The sequence below is a fragment of the Histomonas meleagridis genome (genome assembly GCF_020186115.1).
Source record: "Histomonas meleagridis strain 2922-C6/04-10x chromosome Unknown contig_27, whole genome shotgun sequence".
NCBI lineage: Eukaryota > Parabasalia > Tritrichomonadida > Dientamoebidae > Histomonas > Histomonas meleagridis.
In genome coordinates, this window is record NW_027150844.1 from 855,438 (window position 1) to 872,376 (window position 16,939).

A 16,939-nucleotide genomic window follows, 5' to 3' on the forward strand; every position below is an offset into this window, starting at 1 on the left:
ATATCTTTAAGAAATTCAATTTATTTAATATTTATCAAATAAAAGCAACAACATTATTAATTCTTTTAATCACAATCAAAAATAATTATCAAAATAACCCTTATCATGCATGGTGTCATGCAGTTGATGTATTACATTTTTGTTATATTGCAATACAAAACATTACAACATATCAATTTAATGATCTAGACAAATTCATATTATATTTTTCAACATTATCACATGACTTAGGCCATTTAGGATTCTCGAGTAAGTTCTTAATCAAAACTCAAAACCCATTAAGTTTAATTAATGGCGAAAATAGTATTTTAGAGAAATATCACTTATCAATTATGTTAAAAATATTTAATAACTTTGGTAATGATATCCTTAATAAGTTAAATCATGAAGAGAAAAAAATATTTTGGGAAACTTCAATCCATATAATATTAATGACTGATATGGATAAACATAATAAATCTTTGGAAGATTGGGATGAAATGATGAAAAGAGGTATCGATATTAATGACAAAGATGATAAATTAAGATTAATGGCATTCATTGTACAAAATGCTGATATATCAAACTCGTCAAGACCTTTCGATGTTGCTAAGAAATGGGCCGAACGAATTTTGCTGGAAAACTTTATGCAAGGCGACATTGAGCTGGAATTAGGTTTGGGATATTCGTCAAACTTAACAAATAGAAATACAAAATTACCAAATTCACAAATCGGTTTCATTTCAGGTGTATGTGCACCAATGTTTAAGAAAATAGCCGAGTTCTTCCCCGAGTTAAGTTATGTTTATGAAAACGCAGTAGAAAATGTGGAATTGTACAAACAAATGGAACAAAATGATAATGTTTGAATGGAAATAAATATTAATGTAGTTAAAACTTTTTTTTTATTATTAAATGATCAATAAAATTGAACGGAATTGATATCAAATAATTTGGTAATTAAAGAGGGGAAAATCGAGGAGAATTATTAGAAAAGAAATTTAAGATGTACTTAAGAAAGTGAGCTTGAATTTTGGTGTAAAACCATAAATCTTACGCGACAGTTAATGAAATGAAGAAGGTTAATTCACCATTTTTATTACCAAAATTGTCTATCAGATTTTTCTTGAGCTTTTGTACAGTTAATATATAGCTTAATTTATGCATATGTAACCCAAAAAAAAGTGTAGGCTGTGAGATATTTGAAGTGTCACAACCTATAATTAGAGTAGAAATATGAATCAAATATTGAAATTCAGTTTCGAAATGGATTTATTTTTTTTTTCTTTTTCTAATTGTTCAAGAAGTAATTTAACTATTTCTGTATGACCTTTTGAAGATGCATACATAAGTGCTGTTTTAAATAATTTAAATAATTTCCAAATATTATTTTGAATTTCCAAATTATTAAAATAAATATTAAATAAAACAAATAAATATTTTTAGCATTAATATCAATTCCTTCTTGTTCAAGAAGTAATTTAACTATTTCTGTATGACCTTTTGATATTTCAATCATAAGTACAGTTTTAAATAATTTAAATAATTTCCAAATATTATTTTGAAATAAAAAATTATTATAATAAATATAAAATAAAACAAATAAATATTTTTAGCATTAATATCAATTCCTTCTTGTTCAAGAAGTAATTTAACTATTTCTATTCTGTCATTTAAAGATGCTAAAATAAGTGCTGTATAAAATATTTTAAATAATTTCCAAATATTATTTTGAAATAGAAAATTATTAAAATAAATTATAAATCAAACAAATAAATATCTTTAGCATTAATATCAATTCCTTCTTGTTCAAGAAGTAATTTGACTATTTTTGTATGACCATTTTTTGATGCATTCATAAGTGCTGTATGAAATATTTTAAATAATTTCCAAATATTATTTTGAAATCCAGAATTATTAAAATAAATATTAAATAAAACAAATAAATATCTTTAGCATTAATATCAATTTCTTTTTGTTCAAGAAGCAATTTAACTATTTCTATATACCCTTTTAAAGATGTTTTCATGAGTGCTGTTTCATATAATTTAAATAATTTCCAAATATTATTTTGAATTTCCAAATTATTAAAATAAATTTTAACTAAAATAAATAAATATCTTTAGCATTAACATCAATTCCTTCTTGTTCAAGAAATAATTTAACTACTTCTGTATGACCATAATCAGATGCTTCCATAAGTGCTGTTCTAAATAATTTAAATAATTTTTAAATATTATTTTGAAATATTCCAAAATTATTAAAATAAACTTTAAATAAAACAAATAAATATCTTTAGCATTGATATCAATTCCTTCTTGTTCAAGAAGTAATTTAACTATTTCTGTACGACCTTTCCAAGATGCTAAAATAAGTGCTGTATTAAATAAAAAAAATAATTTCTAAATATTATTTTGAAATACTAAATTATTAAAATAAATTTTAAATAAAACAAAAAAATATCTTTAGCATTGATATCAATTCCTTCTTGTTCAAGAAGTAATTTAACGATTTCTGTATGACCTCTTTCAGATGCTTTAATAAGAGCTGTATTAAACATTTAAAATCATTTTTAAATATTATTTTGAAATCCAACACTATTAAAATAAATAATAAATGAAATATATTAATATCTTTAGCATTAATATCAATTCCTTTTTGCTTTAAAATGTATATAACAAGTTCAATATTACCTGAAATCGAAGCAAATACTAAAATATTTTTTGGAAGTTGATTATTTTTAAGGAAATATTTTACAAGATAAATATTTCCAATTTGTGCTGAATCATTGATAATATTATTATTAATCTTCATTCTTTTTTTTATCAAAAATGTAAAAATTTCATAATTAAAATAAGAAATACATTTTTCCCCTAATTTTTTTAAATTATTAATCTTTTCGAATTTGTTTTCATAAAGATATTGAAAGATATCATTTCGATGAAATCGAATTGCTGCTTCATATGCACCTTTAAATGATGAATGATTTTGTTCACATAAATGAATAATTTCTTCATTTCCACCAGCAATTGCATATTTACCTGCGTTTCCTATGTTTGCGCCATTCATAAGTAAATATTTAAAACATTTATCTGATGAAAAAAATGCTGCAGAATCAATTAATGTAACATCCCAATTGTTAATAAATGAACATCTTTCATAAAGTGATGGATCAATAAATTGACTAAAATCAAAATTTTCTTGTGATGATATTTCTTGAAGTTTTTCTATTTCATCATTTCGAATTATTTTCGCAATTTCATTAGGATTATGTCCTTCTTTAATTAATTTTTTATGAAGTTCCCAATCATTCTTTGAAAGTGAAATGATGCTTGAGCAAAATCATCAATATTCAAACCAAAAATTATATTTTTGAAAGTTATAAATGTTTCCCACTCATTTTGAGATTTAAGATCTGTTTGATGATACATTTTGAATTGTGTTATATTACGGCTTAATCGGGGAACGTTAGATACATGTTATGCAAAAGTGATTTTCTGTTAAAATTTAACAAAAAAGCTTTTTTGTGAAGCTGTGTTGGAATAATAATGTTAGCAAAAACCTCTCTAAAGGAAAATCGATTTCATTGAAATTGTTTATCACAAAGCAATTTAAATATTTTTAATACATTAAAAATATTTTCTTATTAGAGAAAGCTATCATTAAATTTGGAAATAATATCTATATAAAATTAATTTTAGTTATATAGTTGAATAAATTAAATGAATTTTTGAAAAATCCAAAAGATTTGTAGAATTTGATGTATTTGATTCTTTCTCATTTTGTTTTACTTTTGATTAAAAAATGATTACTTATCATTCTCATCTTTTTTACGAAAAAAATTTTGATTGTCACTTTTGGAAATTAATAAAGAAAAACGAAATTACAATCTCAAATTTAAACGCAATCTATGTGATCATCAAAAAGTGGTAATTTCTGAAGTTTACGATTGTCAAGCACAGTTGCATGCAGGTGCACTTTTTTCGCATCGCTCAATAGTTCCTTTATCATCCTTTAAAAAGTGCCGTTGTTTGACTAGCTTTGCTCGAATATATTATTTCGGATGTCTTCGCTGCCCCTTGATGACCCATTTTGCCCAGCATGGACACCTTTCTTTGGGTTTGCTGGAATTTGTATCGGCGTGGTGTTAGCTTGCGCTGGCAGTGCAATTGGTACAGCTAAATGTGGAATTGGATTGGCAAGTGCTTCTCTTATTAACAAATCAGTAATTGTTCGTGGGCTGATTGCGCCAATTATGGCCGGTATTATTGGTATTTATGGCCTTGTTTTTGCTATTGTAGTTCTTGATTCAATCGTTGCTACCGGTTATCATATTGCAAAAGCATTTGCTCACTTTAGTGGTGGCGTATGCGTTGGGTTCACTGGTCTTGCTGCAGGTCTCACAATTGGAATCTCAGGTCAAATTGGAATTATCTCATTTGCCAAGCAACCAGGACTTTTTGTAGGTATGACACTCGTTTTGATTTTCGGTGAAGTTTTAGGTATCTATGGCATGGTCATTTCACTTGTTCTTAACTCAAAAACATATAGTTGCACCAATTGAATAAAAACTTGCTAGAATATTTTGGGTTATGCATGTTGAATTTTTGCAAAATCATGAATATAATTGTTTATATATTTATTAAAAAAAATTAATTAAATATTTTATATTCAGATGCAGCAATATTAGTTCAAAAACGTATCCAATTTGAAGAAAAAAGAATGTCCTTGAAAAATACAAATTAGAAACCAATTAGAATAATATGATGAAGAATTTATAAAAAATTATAATGATCCGATTACAGATGAAAAAAAACTCCGGCTCGGGGAGTCGAACCCCGCTCGCACGGATGAGAACCGTATATCCTAACCGATGAACGAAGCCGGAACACATTAATTTTTTCTATCTTTAGTATATATATTTAACATATGCAAGAAAAGAATTTCTAACGTATTTTGCAATCTAATGACAAAATTGCCACTTATTGTTACAGTTCAAGGACATATTAACGAGTGCACAACAACATTATCTAATGAATTATATTGTAAATACATTTTTTCATATGGTAAAGATTGGTCAATAGGGCAAGGATCTATTGAAGGAGTTACGCAAGTTGTAAAGAGAGGATCAGATAATTCATGCGTATTTAACTTTCCAATTAGTGTTTCTTTCCAAAGTAGCCAACCTTTTGGCTGGCCACAAATTCTTATTGCAATATATGGACATAATTTGTTTGGCAACGAAATGGTGGTTGGTTACGGAGCTTCTCATATTCCTTTACAACCAGGACATCACGAGATTAATATACCTCTTTTTGTACCAGCTTCAGCATCTATGATGCAAACAATAATTGGATTTTTTACAGGTGTTTCACCTGAATACGTAGATCTTAAATTTATTGCCAATGGGGCAAATAGGGAAGTCACGAAAACGAAATCTCAAGGTCAGATATCAGTCACATTTAATGTATTGATGCACGGCTTACAAGCTCTAGAACTTTCTGTTACGTAAAATTGTTTGTTCATAAAACCTAGAAAAATGTTCATATAGAAATAATAAATGTTAAACTTTATGCCAGTTTTTCTTTAGACACATTTTATAAAAGTTTTATTGATGACGCAAATGTTATTAGTAGAAAAAAAATATTCTTTAAAAATATTTAAGATTATGATAATTCAATTTATACAATTTCGACAAAAAGTACCATAGGAATACATAAAAAGTTCTTGGTTATCTTTCGTGAAAGATTTACTTAAGAAATTAAAAAAAATTAAAAATAAATAATTGTGAAGATATGTTTAGGAAGACAACTTATAAGAAAATTCTTAGTTGGTTGTCTAATTTCTTGTAGAAGATAAGTCCCAAAACAAGTAAAACTTGGAAGCAAGCAAAGAAAATCACAGATCTGATTATTGATGTATTTTTGAGATTTCCAAATGTATCTTGGACTTTCTTGTATGAGTTCTGTACCCATCCTTTCTGTGTGGATCCAGATGTTTCGGCCAGATTTTGAAGTGAATCAATAAGTTGTGTCTTGAATAACATCATGTCACTGACAATTTGTTGCTTTGCACCTTCAACAATACTACTTACAGCATCCCTTGTTGCAGTAAATTCGCTTCTCATTGAATTGAAATCTTTTCGAAGAACAGCGTCAGCAATTTCAACTCTTTCAAGAATTTCATTAATCTTTGATCCTATTTCCGTTTCAACTTCTTCTGCAGTTACACTTTTATCAACTTGACGAGCCAATTCAGCAAGAGACCAAAGAATTGCTTGTTCTTCTCTAGCAACAGAATGATCCTCTTTGAGTTGCTCCTTATATTTATTAACAATTGAATCGAATTTTCTGGATGCCGCAAATGAGAAAAGGAACAGAGCACCAATCATCTGTCAAATCCAACCGATTTGACAGAAATGTCATGTGAAATAATTCTTCCCATTGTATTGAATACAGTTCAAGTTTTCCTATATAATTTTAAAATGATTAATCATTATTTGCCACATTGTAATAAAATCACATAATTCTTTTATACATTATTTGTAAAATACTCCAAGTTTCTTTTGAGGTTTGGCTTCTCATACGTTAAGTATCACTTCACTATTTTACAACAGAAAATTCTGAGTTGAATAAACTATTTAATTTAAAGATACTCCCACGTGAGCTTGGGAATATGAGTAAATCCCTTATACCAAGGTCCTTGGCAAGTAGTAAGTGAAGGAAAGAAACAACAAATAAAAAGATCATATCAGTAAAAATGAATCAAATTCATGTTGAATTATAATCAAAAAACATAGCTCACACACAAAAGTTTGACCACTACTTCGTTATGCTGAATTGAGGAAAATGGTTTGTAGCATGCTCCTGAAGATGGCAGCAATAAATTTATCGTACGGAAAAATAGGGAATAAACAAAACATAAGACTTGTGGAGTAGGCAAGTATCTTGATAATCGGGTAGACTGAACTATACCCCCGGAAAAAATACGTTATTTACGATAGAGTACGATAGCCATTTTATGGTCAAAATGATCGTTCAAAAAAATTTCAAATAAATGATTTTTGGCAGACGTTGTAAAATTTTGTATTCAATATAACCGTTTACATTGATTTTACAATCACGTGAAATCCTCAAAAAGTTAGAACTTAAATTTTGTCAACTTCACATATATGTAAAGTATTCATATATTTTACATGAACATTCACTTTTGACGATAGATATACGATATGACTTTTTGAGCCATGGCTCAAAAAGTCATATCGTATATCTATCGTCAACCTGGGGTGGCCCCGAAAATTGGGGCTTAGATCGGGTTTCGTTTTAAATATATTAATTATCCACGAATTAAAATAAATTTTAAAGCCTCTAACCCATTTATATAGTTATATGGAGAAAAAATTCCATGGGGGATCCATGATGGAAAAATTAAATTAATCATTTGGTAAATTTATCTGGAAAAATCTGTTAAATTATTAATTAATGATTTCAATGCCTTGGTGAATTCTAGAAGAAATAGATAACATTAAACTCGAATTATCAACAAAGGTTCACACTTCTAATGAGATTTTTGATCAAAACCTTTCAGAGAACGTTAAATGACACCAACTTTTTAATAAATTTATCTTGGTTGAATCGTGAGCGATCAAGTAAACTTTTCAAAACAGAAATTCCGGAGGCACCCCGAATACAGTTCTTTATTTAACTTTTTGATAATTTTACGTGGTTGTAAAATTAATGTAAACGGTTATATTGAATACAAAATTTTACAACGTCGGCCAAAAATCATTTCTTTGAAATTTTTTTTGAACGATCATTTTGACCATAAAATGGCTATCGTACTCTATCGTAAATAACGTATTTTTTCCGGGGGTATAGTTCATCATAGCCTGATAATCTTTTGTCCTTACTGATCATGAAAAAATTGATTTTTTCGAAATTCGTTTGAAAAATCATATTTTGTTGTCGGATAATAAGCAAAAAAAACATACATATCATATATATCGATTATTATGAATCGGTTCTTCTTGTTTTTAAAGATAAAGATGTTCTAAATATAAAAAAATATATTTATTGCTTTTCTGGATGCATCTGTAATTCTTCACCAAAAATTTAATCCATTTTGATCACCTTATAAATTTGTTGAATAATTGGTTGAATGTATAACGGCTTACAATCAAATACGGTTCAATAACAAACTTTTTCATAGAGAATAAATAGGGTTACCTTACCTCAGTTTGACATGGTTTTTCCAGGAACTCTGTTTGAAAGTTCTCTGGAATCAGATTCACTTTTACTGTTCATTCAAAAAGCACTTCAATTGAATTCAATCACTTAAGGGTGTAGTCCCACAATCCAATTTTAATTCAAAATTAATATACATTCAATTTGAGAGAATTGAAAATTGAAAACCTTGAATTCAAAAAGTCGATCACATTGTGACGGATTCAATTCCCCACAAATTCTGGAGCTCTTCTCCAGCTTCGCATGATTAATATCTAATATTATCATAAATATCGTAAATAAATAAATTCATGATATAAATGAATATGATTTCTTTTTGTTAAAATATTCATTATATATTGAAATATGAATCTTCGAAAAATCGACTTTTTTACGAATTAAAATATCTTAACTCTAAAAAAAAAATTGACATTCCATTCTCTAAGAATTTTAGCGAATCATTTTTAATCTATTATATTAAAATTATATTGAAAAATATTTCGAAACCAGGGACTACATATAAATTTTTTCCAATCTTATTATTTTATCAATTCAAAAAGTGGTAAAAATTTATGAAATGAATTCAATTATTTATTGAAATCATGTTGATTCATATGGATTTCTCAAATAATCAGATTTATTTAGTTTTTCATTTTTATCTTTCATATTGTGATCTTTGCTCTCTCATTCTTTTTTGAAAATCCACAGATCTCCTATGGAAATTTAACAATTTTTTTTTGATTTTCAAATTGAATAATTCTGTGATAAATGTTTAGAGGTAATTCAGGGAGATTTAGCCTTTGCCGCAAAATCAATCTCCAATTACTCATCTCGTTAAAATCAAGTAAAGCACAACATAATCGGCACAAAGCTGTTTTCCTTCATGCAAATTCTTTGTTCATCATGTGTGATTTAATCGAATGATAGCATTCATTCAATTGTGTAGAAACCGATAGCTGGCAATTTTTTAAAATAAATGAAGTCTTTCCTAAAAGCTCATGTAAACATTTAAGAGCATTTGAATCGTTTTTATATTTCCATTCGAATGTTGATTGTTTGTGTTGAATGCATTTTTCATGATTCTCTTTGTAGTGTTCAAGAGCATTCATCCACAACCGAATATTTTCGAAAGGTGACGATGGAAATCTTATCAATAAGTTAAGATATGTGATGAGATGAACTTTTAAATCTTATAGTTTTCCATCAGATTTTTTGTTAAAATTAATGAAATGCCGCTCAGAGACTTAATGGTGTGATTAAGGTCCAACATTTCTTCAATTGGCCATATTTTTTTCATTAAGCTTCTCACAGCGCTATCGTTGTCATGGCAATAACCGACAATTCTTGTATCGTGCTTGATACGTTCTGCCAAATTTTTTATGCAAATGACCTCCATATTTTGTGAGCTTCCATTGTAATTTGTTGGATTAGCATTGGTTGATCGTTGAAGTACTTCAAAATCTATAATTTTATATTTTATTGGTCATTTGCGGCAACGATACAATGACGACCGTTACGTCGGTGGTCCCAACTACCATCTAGGCTGATTATTGTGTTGGGTTGCATTAAATTCTTCCAAAATTCAGCACACTCTCTCGCCAATGCTATAATTTTATCGATAACTATATCTACATATTTATAATAAGTAGAATGTGAAAAAGGATTAATATTATTTTGCATGAAACATAGAGCAACTGATTTATAAGAAAGACCATAAATCAAAATAGAATAAGCAAACTGTAAAGGATTGAGTAAAGATTGATTTCTATTGTAAATTTTTTCTTTTCCTTTTTGAAGGTTTTGTATTTTTGCTTTTTGTGCTTTCGTCTTTGGCGGCATTACGTAATGTTAACAGTTATGGTTGCCACTTTTTGAATTGATAAAATAATAAGATTGGAAAAAATTTATATGTAGTCCCTGGTTTCGAAATATTTTTCAATATAATTTTAATATAATAGATTAAAAATGATTCGCTAAAATTCTTAGAGAATGGAATGTCAATTTTTTTTTTTATATTTTAATTCGTAAAAAAGTCGATTTTTCGAAGATTCATATTTCAATATATAATGAATATTTTAACAAAAAGAAATCATATTCATTTATATCATGAATTTATTTATTTACGATATTTATGATAATATTAGATATTAATCATGCGAAGCTGGAGAAGAGCTCCAGAATTTGTGGGGAATTGAATCCGTCACAATGTGATCGACTTTTTGAATTCAAGGTTTTCAATTTTCAATTCTCTCAAATTGAATGTATATTAATTTTGATATGAAGCCTAAATTTATGATTTTACCCTTCGATTTAACGGTTATTTGAAAAAAAAGTCGAAAAAAATTAATCTTATTTATTTTCTATAATTATATACAATATATTGTATATATATTATTATATTTCATCTTAATCGTCATATGAATAAAATCTGTAAATATCTCATATTTACTAAGATATTCACATTTTGAAAACTTAATTTTGAATTGATATCTGGCCGGACTACACCCTTAAGTGGGAATCCGAAAAATTTTTTCAAAGAAGTCTTATCAAATTTTGAGTTAGAAGAATCGTTAATTAGGGTGTCAAACTGACACAAAGTTCGGTTTTCGTTTTATATATCATTCAAGGAATGCTTACCTTGGTTTTCCAATACCTGTTGTTAGTAGGGTCAATTCCTGATGATTCTGAAATAACAGCTCGAGATACATTTCATCTTCATAATAAAGGTCTCCATGATTGCATTGAAAATGAAGATATGAATATAATACCTGCATGGGAAAAAGGTTACACAGGAAAAGGCGTTAAGATTACATTTCTTGATACAGGATGTTTAAATACACATATAGATCTTAAAGATAATTTTGACATTGAAAATTCATGGAACGAAAACACACAAGGGCACATACCGAACGTAGATGTACAAACAAATATGCATGGCACATCATCGGTTGCAATGGCATCAGCTGCTGCAAATGGTGAAGGTTGTGTTGGTACAGCATATGAATCAAGCTGGTCAATGATCGCAGATAAATCATGGAAATACACTGGTATTAAAAACATGAGCAAGTTCGTCGAAATGTTAGATCGATCTAATGCTGATATTCGTAGTACTGGAAGCTCCGAACTCGGTGTTGAAGAAGACGGCCAGTATTATATGGCACCTTATCGCGACTTACCCGAAATCGAAGAACTAATGAATCGATCCATGTCAAAACGAAATGGTCTTGGGCAACTTTGGTTCCAATCTGCAGGCAATTTTGGCCATCTTGGAATCAATACCAACCTCCTTTTCATCACAACATATCGTCAAGAAATGGCGATTGGTTCTTCGTCACGCCGTGGCCAACCAATTGGTTATTCACAGATTGGCTGTGTTTTTGTTAATACAGCTTCAGGGGGAAGCGAAATTCCATTTCATCCATTTCGATATGAGCCAACAATTTACACCGCAAAAGCTGCGAATAATAGATCCTTTGGCGACTTCTCTGGTACCTCAGGTTCCTCGCCACAAGTTGCCGGCGTTGCCGCATTAGTTCTTCAAGCCAATCCTAAGTTAACATGGCGTGATGTTCAATATATATTATCATTAACAGCGACAATTAATGATCCAAACCATCCATGGTGGATCACAAATGCAGCAGGTTATAAGTATCACTATACGCAAGGCTTTGGTCGAGTTGATGCTGGTCTTGCAGTATCTGTAGCTGAAACATGGACTAATGTTGCATCCGAAGTACACGTTGTTTCGAAAGAAGATAAATCCGAATATTATATGCCCAAGATCCTTGAAGACTTTGCTGAGATATCAATTGAAGTTCCACCAGGAATACAATTCATGGAATATTTAGTGTTTAAGTTTGGTGTTGTTAGAAAGCAAGCATCACATCTTCATTTCATATTAACATCCCCACAAGGCACTGAATTCACTATTTTATTCCCAAGTAATGTGCTTTGTGTTACTCCGGACAAGAAGTTTTATTCTGCAGATAAGTTACGTTTAGCTACACGCGCATTCTTTGGTGAAAACCCAACAGGTATATGGAAACTGAAGTTTAAGCAACAAGCATATTTCGTCAATGACAAGTTATTACATCCATCACTTGAAATATGGGGCACAGCTGAGAAGCCAAACTTACCAAACATCACACGAAGAAAAGCAGCAACAAATACAATTGTTGTAGACACAGGTAAATCAACACGAGAAAGCGAAACAATCAAAATCGAAAATCCAGTATGCGGAGAAAAGATGAAAATCACATTAACACTTGACAGTGATCGCGCTCCAATTACAGAGAGTGCAAATATACCAATAGTATTATGGGATGGAAATGACACATTTAATCTTGGCTCAATGAGATCTAATCCATATGAAATGCCCGCTCCATGTGTTTTTAAGGACAATTCGACATATACAATCAGTGCAAGGTATATTACCAATTATCAAGTTGACTTTATCTCAACACAAGTTACATTTAGGAACACAAAGAAACCATCGAATTCATTAATTAAACCGAAGCCTTATGACGTAGTTAACTATACTGATGGCTTGGATTGCCAATGGGTTCGAAATGACGACAAATTGAAACATACACTTTATGAAGAGAAAGTAGTTATCGATGTAATGGATCTCGAAACAAAGGACACAATTGTACAATATCAATCGCTTAGTGGACCTGATAATGGTAATATTCATATTCCTTTACAAAGAGAATGTTTGAAATGCGTTTTAACGATTACACCAGTTAAGGAATCGAAATCAGATCCATGCGCAGCGTACATTGTGCCTTTCACTGCTGTAGCAAATTCTTCTTCGAAAGTGCCCGAAAAATGGTATATGGATCTGTCGAACAAGAGATGTAACATACCGGAGGGAATTTTGGTGGGTCAGCCACCTCAACAAAGAAGAAACAGAAGATGGATTGCAGGACTCGTTGTGGTGGTAATTGCACTAATTATTATCGGCGTTATTGTGCTGCTCGTTTTGAGAAGGCGTAAGATAAAGAATGACCAGAGTTTTAACTCATTTGCATAAAATAAAAAACATCGCTTCTCAAAAAGTGACATTACTTATAAAAACTGATACTTGGCCAGGCGGTTCGATCAATGCTATCGAAAAGTGTCGTTTAACGGCCGCTGATTGTGTTTTTCAAACAGAAGTCAAAATTTAACAGTACTGTGAATTATCAATGACAAAGACATGTGACGTAAAATGAGGTTAATCAAGACTTATTCCTTGAAGGTGTGTAAGGCAGCTGCCATCTAAAATAAGACGTGTAAATAAATTGGGGAATATAAAGTTCATAGTATAAAGGATATCTTGTATCAACTTCCATTAGTTTTGAAACTTGATTGGATGTTTAATTAAGTAATGATTATTTTCATTAAACGCCAAGAACATTTTGTTAATTGCAACGATTTCATATGAAACAAATTTCAATTGTTGATATTTTTGGTGGAGTTGGTGGCACTTCCATAAAAATCAAAAAGTATTTTTGTAAATTTGAATAATTGATGCAAAAGTGTTCTGTTTTTAATAGTAGGTTGATAAAAATGGATACAAAAAAGTACGATATGTTCAGGCGAAATTATTTTCATATAACATTACATCAAATGGAAAACAACTTGCCTTTTTTTGTTGAATGTCTTAGGAATACTCTTTCTAATGATGATGAAGAAAGGACAAAAGCAACAGGATATGTAACAAATATCCTTACAACAAATGCTTTAAAAATTCTTGAGTATACAACGACGATCATCTTAGCTTCAGAAACACAAGAAACTGTTCTTATAAATCAGTCTCTAATTTTAATACAGCATATTTTTAAACCCAGCCAAGCCCAAAATCGTAAATTTCTTTTAGGCAAATGGGAGTCACTTCCTTTTGAAGTAAGAGACACAATCAAAAAAGCAGTTATTCGTGGGTTATTTTATAACGAACTCAGCACGCGTCAAATAGGAGCACATTGTTTAACATTTATATATGATTTAGATCAAAGAAATTTTTCTGAACATGTTCTTTTATCCTTAACAGATCCAATGCTTAATCCTAGTTATCCTATTCCATGCACCATGGGTTGTTTTTTTGCCTTAAATGAGTTATATCAAAAGAAATTATTATATAAAGGCTTACCAAACTTTACTATTTCCACCAAAAAGATATGCGAAGTCTTTATCAAATTAGCCAATGACCAAAACCTTTTACCACAAAACGAATATATTATGTTAGTTGATATCTTTGCAAATTGTTTTCCACTTTTTGGGGAATTTTTTGCTGATCCTCAATTCCGTAATGGGTTATTAGTACTTATACATCAGAAACTTTCACAGCTACAAATTGACATTGTCCATAATTGTTATTATCATTTATTATATAAATTTTTCAAATTTTTTTATGATGATATAATGATATCAATGGAAGGAATATTCACAATGTCCAATAATTCATTAAGTTGTGGTATTCCAACATTAATTATTCCATGCATTGAGTTTTGGAACAAAGTATCCAAATTCGAAAGAAAGATTCAAAAATATAATTTACTACATCGAAGAAACGAACGAGAACTCCGAAAGTATAATGGAATTGTTGAACAATCGTTTGGTACATTATCTAATATTCTTATTCAGCTTACGCAAACATATTGTAATCCAGAGCCTAATAATGATGAATTAAATGAAATTAATATCCATCAAATCGCAATGATATGTTTTAAGAACATTAGTTCATTATGTATTAATAATTCGTTAGAATTAATTCGTAATTATTTCGAGAATAACTTTAATTCTAATGATTGGAACAACCGTTACACGTCGGTATTTATCATATGGGCTCTTTTAAGTGATGATAATGAAGATAAGTCACGAACATTACAATTTATAGAGATACATTTCGATGCCATCTTAAACATGTTAAATGATGATTATATTGTTATTCAAGAGACAACAATTTTATTACTTAAAATTATGATTCGACAATACGAAAGATTACGAACATCTGATAATACACTAAGGATTATACAAATCTTAAAGAATTATCTATTTAAATCACCAGTAATCCTAACAAGAACTTGTGATTTCATATGGGAATATGCACAAACATGTAAAAGAAATCATGTCCCTGCTGAAAAAGAATTCTTTAATGAATGCTTCGAATTAGAATCAAGTATCTTCTTAAAAAATGAAACAATTGGTGAAAACATATTATATAGTGTCAGTGAAGCTCTAGCTGCATTAATTGAAGTTACACCAATTGAACATAAGAAGAGAATTATTGATTTATTACCAATACTTATTGAACAAATCAATCAAATATTAATTGGCTCAAATGATTCACTTGATAAAAACATTCCATATATGTTAATACGATTTCGTTTTGTATTAATTTATGCAATAGCAACTTATCTTCAAAGTGATATTAGACCTTTAGGTGAAATGGTAATGACGTGTATATTACATTGTTTATCGATACCGAATACAATAATACATGAAGAAGCACAACTTGCTTTATCTCCAGTAATTAATGGAATGGGTTATGATGTTATTAATTATGGTCAAAATATTGTGTCACTTTTGCTTAACTCACAGAATTCACAAAACCCAACTTTAATAGTTTTGAGTTCGATTGCATTTAAATCTTTGTTTAAGGCTTTGAAGACACAAATTCCTTACGAATGTTGTCAACAAGTTATTGAGTTATTTGGTATTAATTTACATAATCATATATTGCCGATTAAGAATAAATTATATATTTTGGATGCGATTGGAGAAATGATTGTTTCGATGGGCATTGCAGGATTACAGTTCTGCGACACGTATATGATAGAATTAAATAATGTACAAAACATCCCTTTAGATCATAAAAACAAAAATGATATAGAAGTTGCGCCATCAATATTCCATAATTTAATGCATGGATATAAATGCGTGATACAAATAGCTAAGGAAGATAATGATTACTTGAATAGAATTATTGCAAACTTTAGACAAATTAAATGCGCATTCGATAAAATTAATAATTTTAGAGAAGTTATCGACGAAAATTTGTTGGAAGATGTTTTGGAGTTATTGAATTTGATTTTGAATAATTTCGCTCCGAGGGTTCACATGCATTTACACTCGAGTGCAATTAGAGGAATTTTGGATTATTGTTGCGAATTTATGCCAGAATTAAAATATAAAATTAATCCAACAAAATTCATGCTATTAAATAAGTGATCGGCGTGTACTGAAAAATTGTTTCGTATGATATAGATAAATAAATAGTATTTCATAAAATATTGGATGTGGTTATTGTGGTACTAAAACGGTCTTCTTATCGAAATAACACAATAATAATTCCTTCTGTCCCATTCACCGTGTTTGATATCATCAGGAAACTTCAAAATGTTATATAAAGTTTTGAAAATAAGGGTTATGAATACATTTGAATTGTTATCATACAACTTTTTGTGTTCATTTTACGGTTCTCTTACATAAGAACGACCGTTAGTTTAATCAAAAGATTGATAATTCGTACGAACAATTGATATGTAATATGATATTCCAAATTATATTTTGGTCAATAGAAAGAATGTTTAAGTTAAAATTGTTTGTTTGTTTTGAATTTGTATAAACCAAATATGTGTTTTTATTGATTCAAATATTGTATAAACCATTTTACATCACATGTCTGAAAAAAATTTTTTTATGGAGATTTTTGTCTTAATAAGCTTTCTATAATTTGGCCACTATAGATGTGGTAC

At 29.3% G+C, this 16,939-nt stretch overlaps 4 protein-coding genes across 4 annotated transcripts; 3 read left to right on the forward strand and 1 right to left on the reverse strand.

Moving 5' to 3' along the window:
- Positions 1–4,042: 4,042 nt before the first annotated feature.
- GO595_004730 (V-type proton ATPase 16 kDa proteolipid subunit 2) lies at positions 4,043–4,543 on the forward strand (the record flags this gene model as incomplete). The annotated part of the gene is made up of 1 exon (XM_067917894.1): positions 4,043–4,543. The coding sequence occupies one exon, from the start codon at positions 4,043–4,045 to the stop codon at positions 4,541–4,543; it is 501 nt and encodes a 166-aa protein (XP_067775312.1).
- A 402-nt stretch (positions 4,544–4,945) lies between these two features.
- GO595_004731 (B9 domain-containing protein 1) lies at positions 4,946–5,491 on the forward strand (the record flags this gene model as incomplete). Its single annotated transcript, XM_067917895.1, has 1 exon — positions 4,946–5,491. One exon carries the CDS (start codon positions 4,946–4,948, stop codon positions 5,489–5,491), a length of 546 nt encoding a protein of 181 aa, XP_067775313.1.
- A 300-nt stretch (positions 5,492–5,791) lies between these two features.
- GO595_004732 (uncharacterized protein) lies at positions 5,792–6,370 on the reverse strand (the record flags this gene model as incomplete). Its single annotated transcript, XM_067917896.1, has 1 exon — positions 5,792–6,370. One exon carries the CDS (start codon positions 6,368–6,370, stop codon positions 5,792–5,794), a length of 579 nt encoding a protein of 192 aa, XP_067775314.1.
- A 4,460-nt stretch (positions 6,371–10,830) lies between these two features.
- GO595_004733 (Clan SB, family S8, subtilisin-like serine peptidase) lies at positions 10,831–13,233 on the forward strand (the record flags this gene model as incomplete). The annotated part of the gene is made up of 1 exon (XM_067917897.1): positions 10,831–13,233. One exon carries the CDS (start codon positions 10,831–10,833, stop codon positions 13,231–13,233), a length of 2,403 nt encoding a protein of 800 aa, XP_067775315.1.
- Positions 13,234–16,939: the final 3,706 nt, after the last annotated feature.